General features: G+C 38.6%; 1 protein-coding gene across 4 annotated transcripts in view; it reads left to right on the plus strand.

Moving 5' to 3' along the window:
- LOC136877478 (calpain-B) overlaps positions 1-12,562 on the plus strand; it is a 178,273-nt gene that overhangs the window by 46,777 nt on the left and 118,934 nt on the right. For 2 of the 4 annotated variants that reach the window (XM_068228661.1, XM_067151556.2), the window contains exon 3: positions 7,283-7,421. The exons of 1 other annotated variant lie outside the window; for it this stretch is intronic. In XM_068228661.1, coding sequence (XP_068084762.1) covers positions 7,283-7,421 — 139 coding nt within the window. Of the gene's footprint in view, positions 1-7,282; positions 7,422-12,562 lie in introns of those variants that run through there. One more of the 4 variants, XR_011018596.1, reaches the window with a different exon arrangement.

A 12,562-nucleotide genomic window follows, 5' to 3' on the forward strand; every position in this document is an offset into this window, starting at 1 on the left:
TGGTATGGGTGAAATTTATTTTCATGCAGTATTCGCCTAACGGACGGCTGACTGGTGATCACCTGTTGTGCAGTCGCCCTTGTACTGATGTGTGGATTATTACAAGCTGCCTCCAGAATGGCCTCTTCTGTTTCACCCAATGTAACGGGCCTATCACGGACTGGGGGCTGGTTGGAAATTACGCATTATCATTAGGCAGCTTTCAGCTCGGCGGAATGTCGCAGCAGCTGGGTGTCACCTGTCGGGATACCATTCCTGGTATAGACGTAGTGCCTCGCACGCGTTTTGTCTTGCTTCCCCATAAATGAGGAGCACGTCAATGGTTTCCTCTGTGGAAAACATGCCGAATGACAGCAGAGATTACAATACATTCAGGCCCTAACTAGCGGAGTATGCGCAGGTCACAAGATAAACAACAGCGTCATTCTACTGTTTGAATGTGGTAAATGTGGGCCTGTGTTTATGTATTCAAACACACCGATGCAAAAATATTTGAACGATGTAGGATTCCAAATGTCGCTAGCACATTCCGTCGATTACTAGGCGAACGCCAAACCACATCCGCTACGCTACACTGCTGGAAACATGCTGGTAGTACGACGAGAGCATACACCATGTGGTTCGGTGTTTGAGACATTAATTACTGCACTGTTACCTAGTTTTATGCATTGATTCCCCTCTTCATTACACCCGGTCACGAGGCACGACACATTAACATAGTTACTGATACATGGTAAAAGGACATTGCTACATGATTTCAAGCCAACATATTTTGCGAATGGATGATATAACAGTTCGCTACAGTTCAGAATCGTGTGCAAAATATGCTCACTGAACATTATTACCATACAGTATGCCTGCAGGGGAATAGCACCCCTACAACCATGAGCACGTTAGTTGGGCTGCAGCAAACGATATTGGAAAGGGCTGCTGAATCACACTGTATACTATTTGATCTTATTTTCATTAGTCATTCCCATAATGCCCGATATTCCCAATTTCTATTGTATACTAGTGCTATGTGCCCTTGCTGGCGGGACCTAGTGTTTACAGTGCACTATGTCTTCTGGTGTAGGCTAGAGCAATTTTGTTACGTTCATTGATCTGTCTCTGTCTTATACTTGGCTTTGACAATATGAATGTGATTAGTTGCTGTTGAGTGGGGTTATATGAGCATGTGAGACGTGTGATAGCAGTGATGCGATACACTAGAGAGCAGCAGATATTACTTGTTGAGACGTGTCTTGATGTATTCACAAAGACGCACACAAAATGCTGTCATTTGTGTACACTATTTACTAATTGTATTTACATCTTCCACATGCACGCACTAAGGAACTGCCATCTTGATAAACAAAACACTAACACGAAGAATGAGAGACTGAAACAGATGCATGTCAACTACCAACCCAACAAAACCTATTCACCTACTTGAGTTCAAACACTTGGCTAACAAGACTTCAACACAACTCTCATCACAACAACTCCACTCTACTATCAATACTGCCTCTTTATTTACATTGCCCTGCCAGGCTTCTAGAAGAATATGACACAACACATCTTCTCGTAAATTCAAGACTCTCCAATAGCCTAATTATAATGTAAATAAGTTTCTGTAACTATCTAGTGCCAAAGATACGTTATTCTTGATATTAGTGTTGCACAATCATATATAGAGGTAATAATATGTTATTAATTACATGTTCTTACATTAAATAAACTGATATTAATATACATACAGCAGATGTTTCATGACATAACCTCACAAGTAATATGATCTTGATTTATCCCGAATAAAGTCTAGATATAACTACGTAAATAATAATTACGTAAATGGATGTAAACACTTCATAGCCATACTTCAGAAGTAATAATAATAATAATAATAATAATAATAATAATAATAATAATAATAATAATAATAATAATAATAATAATAATAATAATAATAATAATAATAAATATTTGCATTATTTACCCATGGGTTAAAGGATATTATTTCCAAGTTATATTAGTGTATTACACTTGTGTCAATCTCTTAATGAAGTAATATGAGAAATGTTTAAGGGGTCTGGTAGGCTACAGCTTATGACCCTCAAACAATATATTTTTTCAAAATATTTTTTATTTTATGCTCCTATCCTTTAGGAACATTTTGGTGAAAAAAATATGTCATTATGCGCCATAGTGTTTAAATGAGTTATGATTTAAAAGGCAAAGCCCTACACCCAATGTTCGTCTTGACAGTGTGGAGTGCCACACTGCCACACCCCCACGTGCTCTCTCCATTTCATTTCATATAATACACATAAGAGTACCTTACCACCTGCAGTAATGGAGGCAATCAAGCCTGTATTTAAAAGGTTAGTTGCAACTGAACTGCTGTCAAGATGTGTGAGATCAAACATTCAAAATGCAAAAGAGTCCTTGAACTCAAAAATATGGAAAATTTGCCTGAAAACTGGCTTTTGTATGAAGAAAATAGTGAACATTTCTATAAATGATGTAACTATCACATTCAATGATGGTAGAAAGAGTATTCTGCTTGTACTGAAAGCATTAGGGGTAGAACCTGGAACATTTTGTGAACTTGCTCTATGTGATGAAGATGAAACAAGAGTAGCGATGGCAGAGAAAGGAAACTTCAAGTGACAAAAGGGGCAAGAAAAAGCAAGAAGAGGCTCAGATTGGAAGAAACTGCACAGAAATTAGAAGTAGAAGGCACAATGGCACAATTATGCTGTAGGGGTATTTTAACTTCAGTAGCAAGGTTAATGGTATGTAAGATTTATGCACAAATGTTTATCACTCATTTTCTCTGAGTTGTGTTTCTGACATCCATATTAATGATAACTCAAAAACTAATTGACATTCACAAATGAAATTTTGTGTGTGTATTTCTGCTTACTATATATACAAAATGATGTAAATTCATGCCTCTCTCTAAGAGAGTTTAAAAAAAATAAAATGTAGCAAACATATTGTAAAATATTGACATTTTTTTTCAATACAAAAGTAAAAATATATACTACTGACCCAGATTCATGCTCTAAGTCTAGCAGGTCAATTTTACGACCCATACACAATGGAATTACGGATCCCACACTTGTATTTATGAGCGATGAAGCTCTGTTTCATCTGAGTAGTTTTGTGAATGGCGGTATTGGAACGCTGAAAATTGTAACGCAGTTCATGAAGTTCCATTGTATGATGCAAAAGTCTGGGGAAAGTATGCGATTAGTGCAAAACAGATAATCAGTCCTGTATTTGTTCAAGGCACAGTGAATGTGGAGCTCTGTGTGAATAACACTTTTTGACCATTCACTCACATACTCACAGAAGAAGGAAAACAGTATGCTTACTTTCAACAGGACAATGCAACTGTTCACACATCGCCGCCATATTCACTGCAGACCATTTGTGAGATATTTGAGGAACAGGTAATAGCCCATAGCCCATAGAGTTTCACCACCTCATTTCCCTGACTGAACAATCTACGAATTTGCGGTAACCTTAAACAGCAAGTGTATAGGAACAACCCACATATTCTTCCTCTTCAGACTCTTTATGAAAATATCACAAATGTTACACGGAGTATAACCGAAGATGAACTGCAATGTGTTTTCCAGAACCTTCTGTGCCACTGTAACTTGTGCCTAGAAAAAAAGATAGTGACCACTTTCAACATATCCTGTGAGAGCAGCTAAGAATAAACTTCCAAATAACCTTGGTGAGGTTGACCTCATTGTCTACCAGGTGGAGTATGCATAGCGCTAGGTTATGAACACCCTGAATATCCTGATGCATATTGTGCCTTCTGAAATGAAAACAATTGTTCTCTTAACATTACTGTCCTCCTCTGCGAACCATGTGACCTTGCCGCGGTGGGGAGGCTTGCGTGTCCCAATGATGCAGATAGCCGAGCCACAGGTGCAACCATATCGGATGGGTATCTGTTGAGAGACCAAACTAACGAATGGTTCATCGAAAGGGAGGTAGCAGCCTTTCGGTAGTTGCAAGGGCGGCAGTCTAGATGATTGACTGATACGGCCTTGGAATAATACTCAACATGGCTTAGCTGGGTTGATACTGCTACACGGCTGAAAGCAACGGGAAACTACAGCCGTAACCACCTCCCGAGGACATGCAGCTCTCTCTGTATGAAAGATGTACTGATGATGGCTTCCTCCCGGGTAAAATATTCCGGAGGTAAACTAGTCCCCCATTCGGATCTCCGGGTGGGGACTACACGAGAGGGGGCGATCATCAGGAAGATGGATACTGACATTCTGCGAGTCGGAGCGTGGAATGTTAGAAGTTTGAATCGTTGTGGTAGGTTAGAGAATCTGAAAAGGGAGATGGATAGGCTAAAGTTAGATGTAGTTGGTATAAGTGAAGTACGTTGGCAGGAAGAACAGGATTTTTGGTCAGGCGACTACCGAATTATCAACACGAAATCAAACAGGGGTAATGCAGGAGTTGGTTTAATAATGAATAAGAAAATAGGGCAGCGGATAAGCTACTACGACCAGCATAGTGAAAGAATTATTGTCGCCAAGATAGACACCAAACCAATGCCCACCACAATAGTGCAGGTCTATATGCCTACTAGTTCAGCGGATGATGAAGAAATTGAAAGAATATATGAGGAGATAGAAGATTTAATACAATATGTCAAAGGTGACGAGAATCTAATTGTGATGGGAGACTGGAACGCAGTGGTAGGCCAAGGAAGAGAAGGTAGCACAGTAGGAGAATTTGGATTGGGACAAAGGAACGAAAGAGGAAGTCGGCTGGTTGAATTCTGCACTGACCATAATTTAGTCCTCGCCAATACTTGGTTCAAACACCACAAACGACGGCTGTATACGTGGACGAGACCTGGAGACACTGGAAGGTATCAAATAGACTTCATTATGATTAGGCAGAGATTCAGAAACCAGGTGTTGGATTGCAAAACTTTCCCAGGAGCAGACGTGGACTCTGACCACAACTTGTTGGTCATGAAATGCCATCTGAAATTGAAGAAATTGAAGAAAGGAAAGAATGCAAAAAGATGGGATCTAGACAAGTTGAAAGAAAATGTGATGGATTGTTTCAAGGAACATGTTGCACAAGGACTAAATGAAAAGGCCGAAGGAAACACAGTAGAGGAAGAGTGGAGAGTCATGAAAAATGAAGTCAGTAGGGCTGCTGAAGAAATGTTAGGAAGGAAGAAAAGATCAACTAAGAATCAGTGGATAACTCAGGAGATACTAGACCTGATTGATGAACGACGAAAATACAAGAATGCTAGAAATGAAGAGGGCAGAAAAGAATACAGGCGATTAAAGAATGAAGTGGATAGAAAGTGCAAGGTAGCTAAGGAAGAATGGCTGAAGGAGAAGTGCAAGGATGTCGAAGGCTGTATGGTCCTGGGAAAGGTAGATGCTGCATACAGGAAAATCAAGGAAACCTTTGGAGAAAGGAAATCTAGGTGCATGCATATTAAGAGCTCAGATGGAAAGCCACTTCTAGGGAAAGAAGACAAAGCAGAAAGATGGCAGGAGCATATCCAACAGTTGTATCAAGGTAACGATGTAGATAATTTCATTTTGGAACATGAAGAGGCTGTTGATGCTGATGAAATGGGAGACCCAATTTTGAGGTCAGAGTTTGACAGAGCTGTGAGTGACCTAAATAGGAACAAGGCACCTGGAATTGATGATATTCCCGCTGAATTACTGACTGCCTTAGGAGAAACCAGCAGGGTAAGGTTATTTCATTTAGTGTGCAAGATGTATGAGACAGGAGAAGTCCCATCCGATTTTCAGCAGAATGTTGTTATATCTATTCCCAAGAAAGCCGGTGCTGACAGGTGTGAAAACTACCGCACTATTAGTTTAGTATCTCATGCCTGCAAAATTTTAACACGTATTATTTACAGAAGAATGGAAAAACAAGTTGAAGCTGAGTTGGGGGAAGATCAATTTGGCTTCAGAAGAAATGTAGGAACACGTGAAGCAATCCTGACTTTACGTCTGATCTTAGAGGATCGAATCAAGAAGGACAAGCCCACGTACATGGCATTCGTAGATCTAGAAAAGGCATTCGATAATGTTGATTGGACCAGGCTATTTATGATTCTGAAGATGATAGGGATCAGATACCGAGAACGAAGAATTATCTACAACCTGTATAAAAATCAGTCTGCAGTGATAAGAATTGAGGGCTTTGAAAAAGAAGCAGCAATCCAGAAAGGAGTGAGGCAAGGCTGCAGTTTGTCCCCTCTCCTTTTCAATGTTTACATAGAACAGGCAGTAAAGGAAATCAAAGAGAAATTTGGAAAGGGAATCACAGTCCAAGGAGAGGAAATCAAAACCTTGAGATTTGCCGATGATATTGTTATTTTATCTGAGACTGCAGAAGATCTCGAGAAGTTGCTGAATGGTATGGATGAAGTCTTAGGTAAGGAGTACAAGATGAAAATAAATAACTCCAAAACAAAAGTAATGGAGTGCAGTCGAACGAAGGCAGGTGATGTAGGGAATATTAGATTAGGAAACGAAGTCTTAAAGGAAGTAGATGAATATTGTTATTTGGGTAGTAAAATAACCAACGATGGCAGAAGTAAGGAGGACATAAAATGCAGACTAGCACAAGCAAGGAAGAGCTTTCTTAAGAAAAGAAATTTGCTCACTTCAAACATTGATATCGGAATTAGAAAGATGTTTTTGAAGACTTTTGTGTGGAGCGTGGCATTGTATGGAAGTGAAACATGGACGATAACTAGCTCAGAAAGAAAGAGAATAGAAGCTTTTGAAATGTGGTGTTACAGAAGAATGCTGAAGGTGAGATGGATAGATCGAATCACGAATGAAGAGATACTGAATCGAATTGGTGAGAGGAGATCGATTTGGCTAAATTTGACGAGAAGAAGAGATAGAATGATAGGACACATCTTAAGACACCCAGGACTTGTTCAGTTAGTTTTTGAAGGAAGTGTAGGTGGCAAGAACGGTAGGGGTAGACCAAGGTATGAATATGACAAACAGATTAGAGCAGATGTAGGATGCAATAGCTACGTAGAAATGAAAAGGTTAGCACATGATAGGGTGGCATGGAGAGCTGCATCAAACCAGTCTATGGACTGATGACTCAAACAACAAACATTACTGTACATACTTAGGGAATGCGTACACTGTTCTTTTGTTAAAATATGGATTCTTTATTACTTTGGGCCAACATCTTGAATATTGCAGTGTATGGAATATTCTTTATGATTTTTGTGTGTCATTTGCAGCTTACAAATGCTGTACCTCAACGTGAAGAAATGGAGGGAGAAAGTCAAGCAAAACAGTCCTTCTTTGCGATTGCTGGAGAAAACAAGGAAGTTGATTGGCAAGGACTGAAGGAAATATTGGATTATACTCTGAGATCTGGTATATTCTTTCTAAATATAATAATTATGAAAATGTTTTTTTACAGAAATTAATATACTTCATAATCAGAATTGTAGTATGTTCAGATTAGCAACAGCCACGCTGAGTGGCTCTGACCCCAACTGGGAAGGTTTGATCCTGACTCAGTATGGTGGTATTTGCAGGTGCTCAAATATGTCAGCCTTAGTAGATTTACTGGCAAGTAAAAAAACTCCCACATGATTAAATTAGTAGTTAGTGGGATGTGAAGCCAATAACATTATTATTATTATTATTATTATTATTATTATTATTATTATTATTATTATTATTATTATTATACATTCGTTTAGCCCCTTAAGGAGCACGTGGAACCATTAAATAGCACTGGTATTCTTTATCTTCTTGTTCTTCTTATCTTCCCAAAACTTCCCCCTCCTTTCACTATGAGCCTGCCGTCTTTATTGTGTCCATGAGTTTTTGAGTTTCAGGCTTTTCTCAGATGGATTATTATTATTATTATTATTATTATTTTATTATTATTATTATTATTATTATTATTATTATTATTATTATTATTATTATCATCATCATATTCAACATAATAGTGGACTGTTCAGTTATTAATTTCATTACTTCTCAGTTAATATTATTCAAACAGGAGACTCTCAATTCATTACAGTATATTATCAATGAAAGCCATGACTTTTGTTTTGCCTTTATACATTTACTAGCTGATGTACTCGTGCTTTGCTACGGGATTCTCAGAAAGACTGACTTTGTGGTTTTCCTAACTGAAGTCAACATAGGTCATTACAATAATGTCAGTTTGGAATGTAGTGGTTAAAAGCAATGTTATCACATAAAATACTCGATCAAATGAAAAACTACACATTTACTCACTTTTAACGAACGGTACTATGCTGAAAAACCTTATATCTGATATGTTTTTGACATTTTTGACATGCTCTATTGGTGGAAAATATTTAATTCCCTCCATGGGAATTTAGAATTTTCCATTCAGTACTACGGTGCCGATCTAACAGTCCTAAGTTCCAGAGCTGGAATGACCAGACCGCAGACAGCCGTGAACACTTCTCTGTCATTATTCCGTTAAATTTTTTTTAATTGATTGATTGATTTATTATTTTTCTCCAGATCTGCAGTAAGAATACCTATTTGATCCGTTAAAGAGAAAAATAACAATGTCCAGCCTAAGCCAAAATTCACACTCTATGTACTGTACAGAAAAAAAAGAAAATAATACACAAAATGAACAGAAACTGAATAGAACAATTTAGTAAAATAATGATACTTCTTGGACATGGCATGAATTTCCTCGGGTACCCCGGAAATGTGGTGCCCCAAATGAGGGTCACCACGGTAGTCATCCTCGGCCTCTTCATGTCACGTCCAACTTCTCTCCTGAATATTACTATTGTTTTCCCAGAATATGCAATTTAAGCTGTATTGTCACAGACCTTCGTGCCCCTGCTGAGTAAACACACAAACATTTGCACATTCCATCCCTCCTACATTTCCTCTACTTGACTCCCTCTGGGTTGCTGATTCCATACTTCCGTTGCACTCACATTCTGCTCACGTTGCAACTTTATCACTGCACTACTTATCTGATCCTGCTCGTCTTATTCAGCCATGCTTAATCTAATTTAAATAATCATAAATCCCATCTAAACTTCGCTACCTCTCTTATCACCAATATCATTTAAACTTCGCTATCTCTCTTAACATTGATCCATCATCATCACCTATTCAAACTTAACACTTCAATTCCAGTCCTCGTTTACTTCACCATTACAATCATCTAAACTTCGCTACTTCTCTTAACATCCATCCCTCGAACTCCACAATCCATCCATCTTATTCCAGGCCACATTTACTTCAACAATTACAATACACATATAGACACCACCATTTGAATAAATACCATTTAAACTTCGTTACCTCTCCTCATTTCCATCCATCGAACTCAAATTTCGCTACCTCTCTTATCATCCATCCATAATCCATCCATCTTATACCTAAAGACACCATCACTTCAATAAGAATTATACTACACATACAGGCACCATTACTTGAGTAAATACCTTCTAAACTTCGCTACCTCTCTCATTCTAGGCCACATTTACTTCCACAGTTACAATACACATACAGACACCACCATTTGAATAAATACCATTTGTTACCTCCCTTCATTTCCATCCATCGAACTCAAATTTCGCTACCTCTCTTATCATCCATCCATAGGCAAACCATGTTACTTACTACTGTTGCTTGACTTTTTACTTCTCGTAATTACTCCTTCTTCCATTTTTCCCTTTTTACCCCATAGCTCCTTCAAACTCAAGCTTCTCCCTTTAATCACGGCACTTCTTACTTCTGCTTCCTCCCTCAAACCATTATTCTCGCTCCGATTCTGTCCACTTGTCTTCTCCTGTGATTCTTCTTCCATAATCTCTTCCTGCATCCTGCTTTCTTCCCTCGCGCAGACCTCCGACACTAGTTCATTCATTAATTTCCTGGCTACTTCCATCCTCCTTGCATTTCCTTTTTCTTCAGCTCTTTTTACGATCACTTCCCAGGAACCCCATCTACTCAGTGTTCCTCCCTTTACAGTATGTACATCAGCCCTGGTAGTTTCTTCTTGCCTCGAACTCTCAGCCCTGCTTTTTTCTTCTTGCCTCACATCATCCCTGGTAGTTTCTTCTTGCCTCGAGCTCTCAGCCCTGCTTTATTCTTCTTGCCTCAAATTCTCTTGCCTCGAACTCTCAGCCCTGCTAGTTTCTTCTTGCCTCAAACTCTCATCCATTGATTTCAGTTTCGATATTGTCCACTTTCGGGTCCAATTCCTGTCGCTCACCACAAGTATCTGACCACTAATATACGCTCTCAATCCCTGAATTTTTGCTTTCACTAAATGTTTCTTAAGAATTTTAAAATTCCTACTCTCTTCTCTTCCAAAATCTCTCTCAACTCTAATGTTCTCACACTGTAGATTACCAGTGTTCCTTGTCACTATATCTGCCATCAATGAAGATAGCAGCGACACTTTTATGGGCCTGTGCCCTCCCACCTTGCCAACTCTCTCCACATTGTCTATATCTACCTCACTGAAATTTATTTTCATTTTCTTTTGTATGACATCTACCACTTTGTAAATAATGTCCACTTTAGATTCTGCCTTTTCTTCCTCCACACCATAAATAAATATGGATTTCTTCTTACACTCCTGTCTGCAGACTTCAATTTGTTTCTTCAGGTTTACCATCTCTTCTTCCATATTTTTTATTTTCTCTCTTAGTGACACCAGTTCTTTCTCGCTGCCTTCTATCATCGCCTTCATATTTTTCATATAATCCTGGATCAAATGTCTCATCTTTTCTTGCTCCTGGACTTGTTCTTGAAGCATCTTCTTTAATTGCTCAAACGGACATACCTCCTGTATTACTCCTTTTACTACTTTCCTCATAGCCTCTACGTCTACCCAACTCATCCTATCTATCTCCTTGCCGACCGCTTGACCCTACCGCTTCCCCACTCCTACTCCACTCCACTCAACAGGCGCACGCCACACGATACGTCCGTCCTCCTTACTGGCTTAAGCTAGACTGTATGATTCCGTTAAATATGCACACTCCTCATTCCAATCAGTGCCTTAGGGTAGGGATTGAATAGCTCGAATGCTATGATGAACCAGTGTGTTACTTACTAGTAGTATTGGAAAATTTATGAAACAGAGGAATGGCATGCTAAAGAAGAAAGTTACCTAATTCCACAGCTACTTCCTGCCAATATTTAGGCAGACTGTTACACTCGTACGACTAGGTGAGTTGGCCATGTGGTTAGGGGCACGCAGCTGTGAGCTTGCATCCGGGAGATAGTGGATTCGAACCCCACTACTGGCAGCCCTGAAGATGTTATTCCGTGGATTCCCATTTTCACACCAGGAAAATGCTGCGGCTGTACCTTAATTAAGGCCAAGACTGCTTTCTTCACACTCATAGCCCTTCCTATCCCATCGTTGCCATAAGACCTAACTGTGTTGGTGCGACATAAGGCAAATTTCAAAAAAATACTCGGTATACAGTAGTAATCCTATTTATCAAAGATGAGTGTCAACAGAAGACAAAGCACATCATAACAAACAATGGTCAATGTAATGTTATTGTTGATCAATTTTATGAGCTTTCTATACTGTAGGCCTTCACATTTCGTTTTCTTTCGACTCTGTATTATTAGGGCGTGTTATAAAATTATTTATAGCATAGACTGTAGTTCTTTATTCTCCAACTTTACATACCGATTTTCATTAAATCATGTTTACCAATTTTCTCATGACTCGGCACTGATAAGAATTTAGTAACAAAAATCCAAATTCATGAATATCTCTCTGATCATAGCCAGTATGGTAACAATGTATGAGACATAAATGATCGGAAATATAATACTACCTAACTAAAAAGTTATGTAGTATTTATCGATACAAGCACTAATAACATAATTGTTTGGGAATTAAATTTTAGGCCTACCCCTAAACCTCCATTTTGTTCAGCATGAATAACATTATTTCTGACCTAGATTATAGCGACTTATTCTCTGACTTTGCATACCGATTTTCATTAAGATAGGACCACTAATAACATAAATATTTTAGAATTCCATTGTAGGCCTTCCTCTAAACTATCATTTTTCTCAGCATGAATACAATTATTTATGGCCTAGATTGTAGCGACTTATTCCCTGACTTTGTATACCGATTTTTATTAAGATATTATCACTAATAACATAAATATTTGGGAATTAAATTTTAGGCCTTCCCCTAAACTACCATTTCAGTCAGCGTGAATAAAATTATTTATGGCCTAGATTGTAGTGACTTATTACCCAACTTTGTATACCTATTTTCATTAAAGTTTCTTGAGCCGTTTTCTCGTGATGCATATACATAAAGACAGACAGAAAGACAGACAGACAGACAGACAGACAGACAGACAGACAGACAGACAGACAGACAGACTGACTGACTGACTGACAGACAGAAATTATGGAAAAGGAAAAAGTGCATTTCCTCGTTATTGTGGGCATGACTGATACAGAAAAACCATCCTTTATAAATTCTGAGCATTGTACAGACAAAACTC

The sequence above is a fragment of the Anabrus simplex genome, chromosome 7 (genome assembly GCF_040414725.1).
Source record: "Anabrus simplex isolate iqAnaSimp1 chromosome 7, ASM4041472v1, whole genome shotgun sequence".
Classification (NCBI taxonomy): domain Eukaryota; kingdom Metazoa; phylum Arthropoda; class Insecta; order Orthoptera; family Tettigoniidae; genus Anabrus; species Anabrus simplex.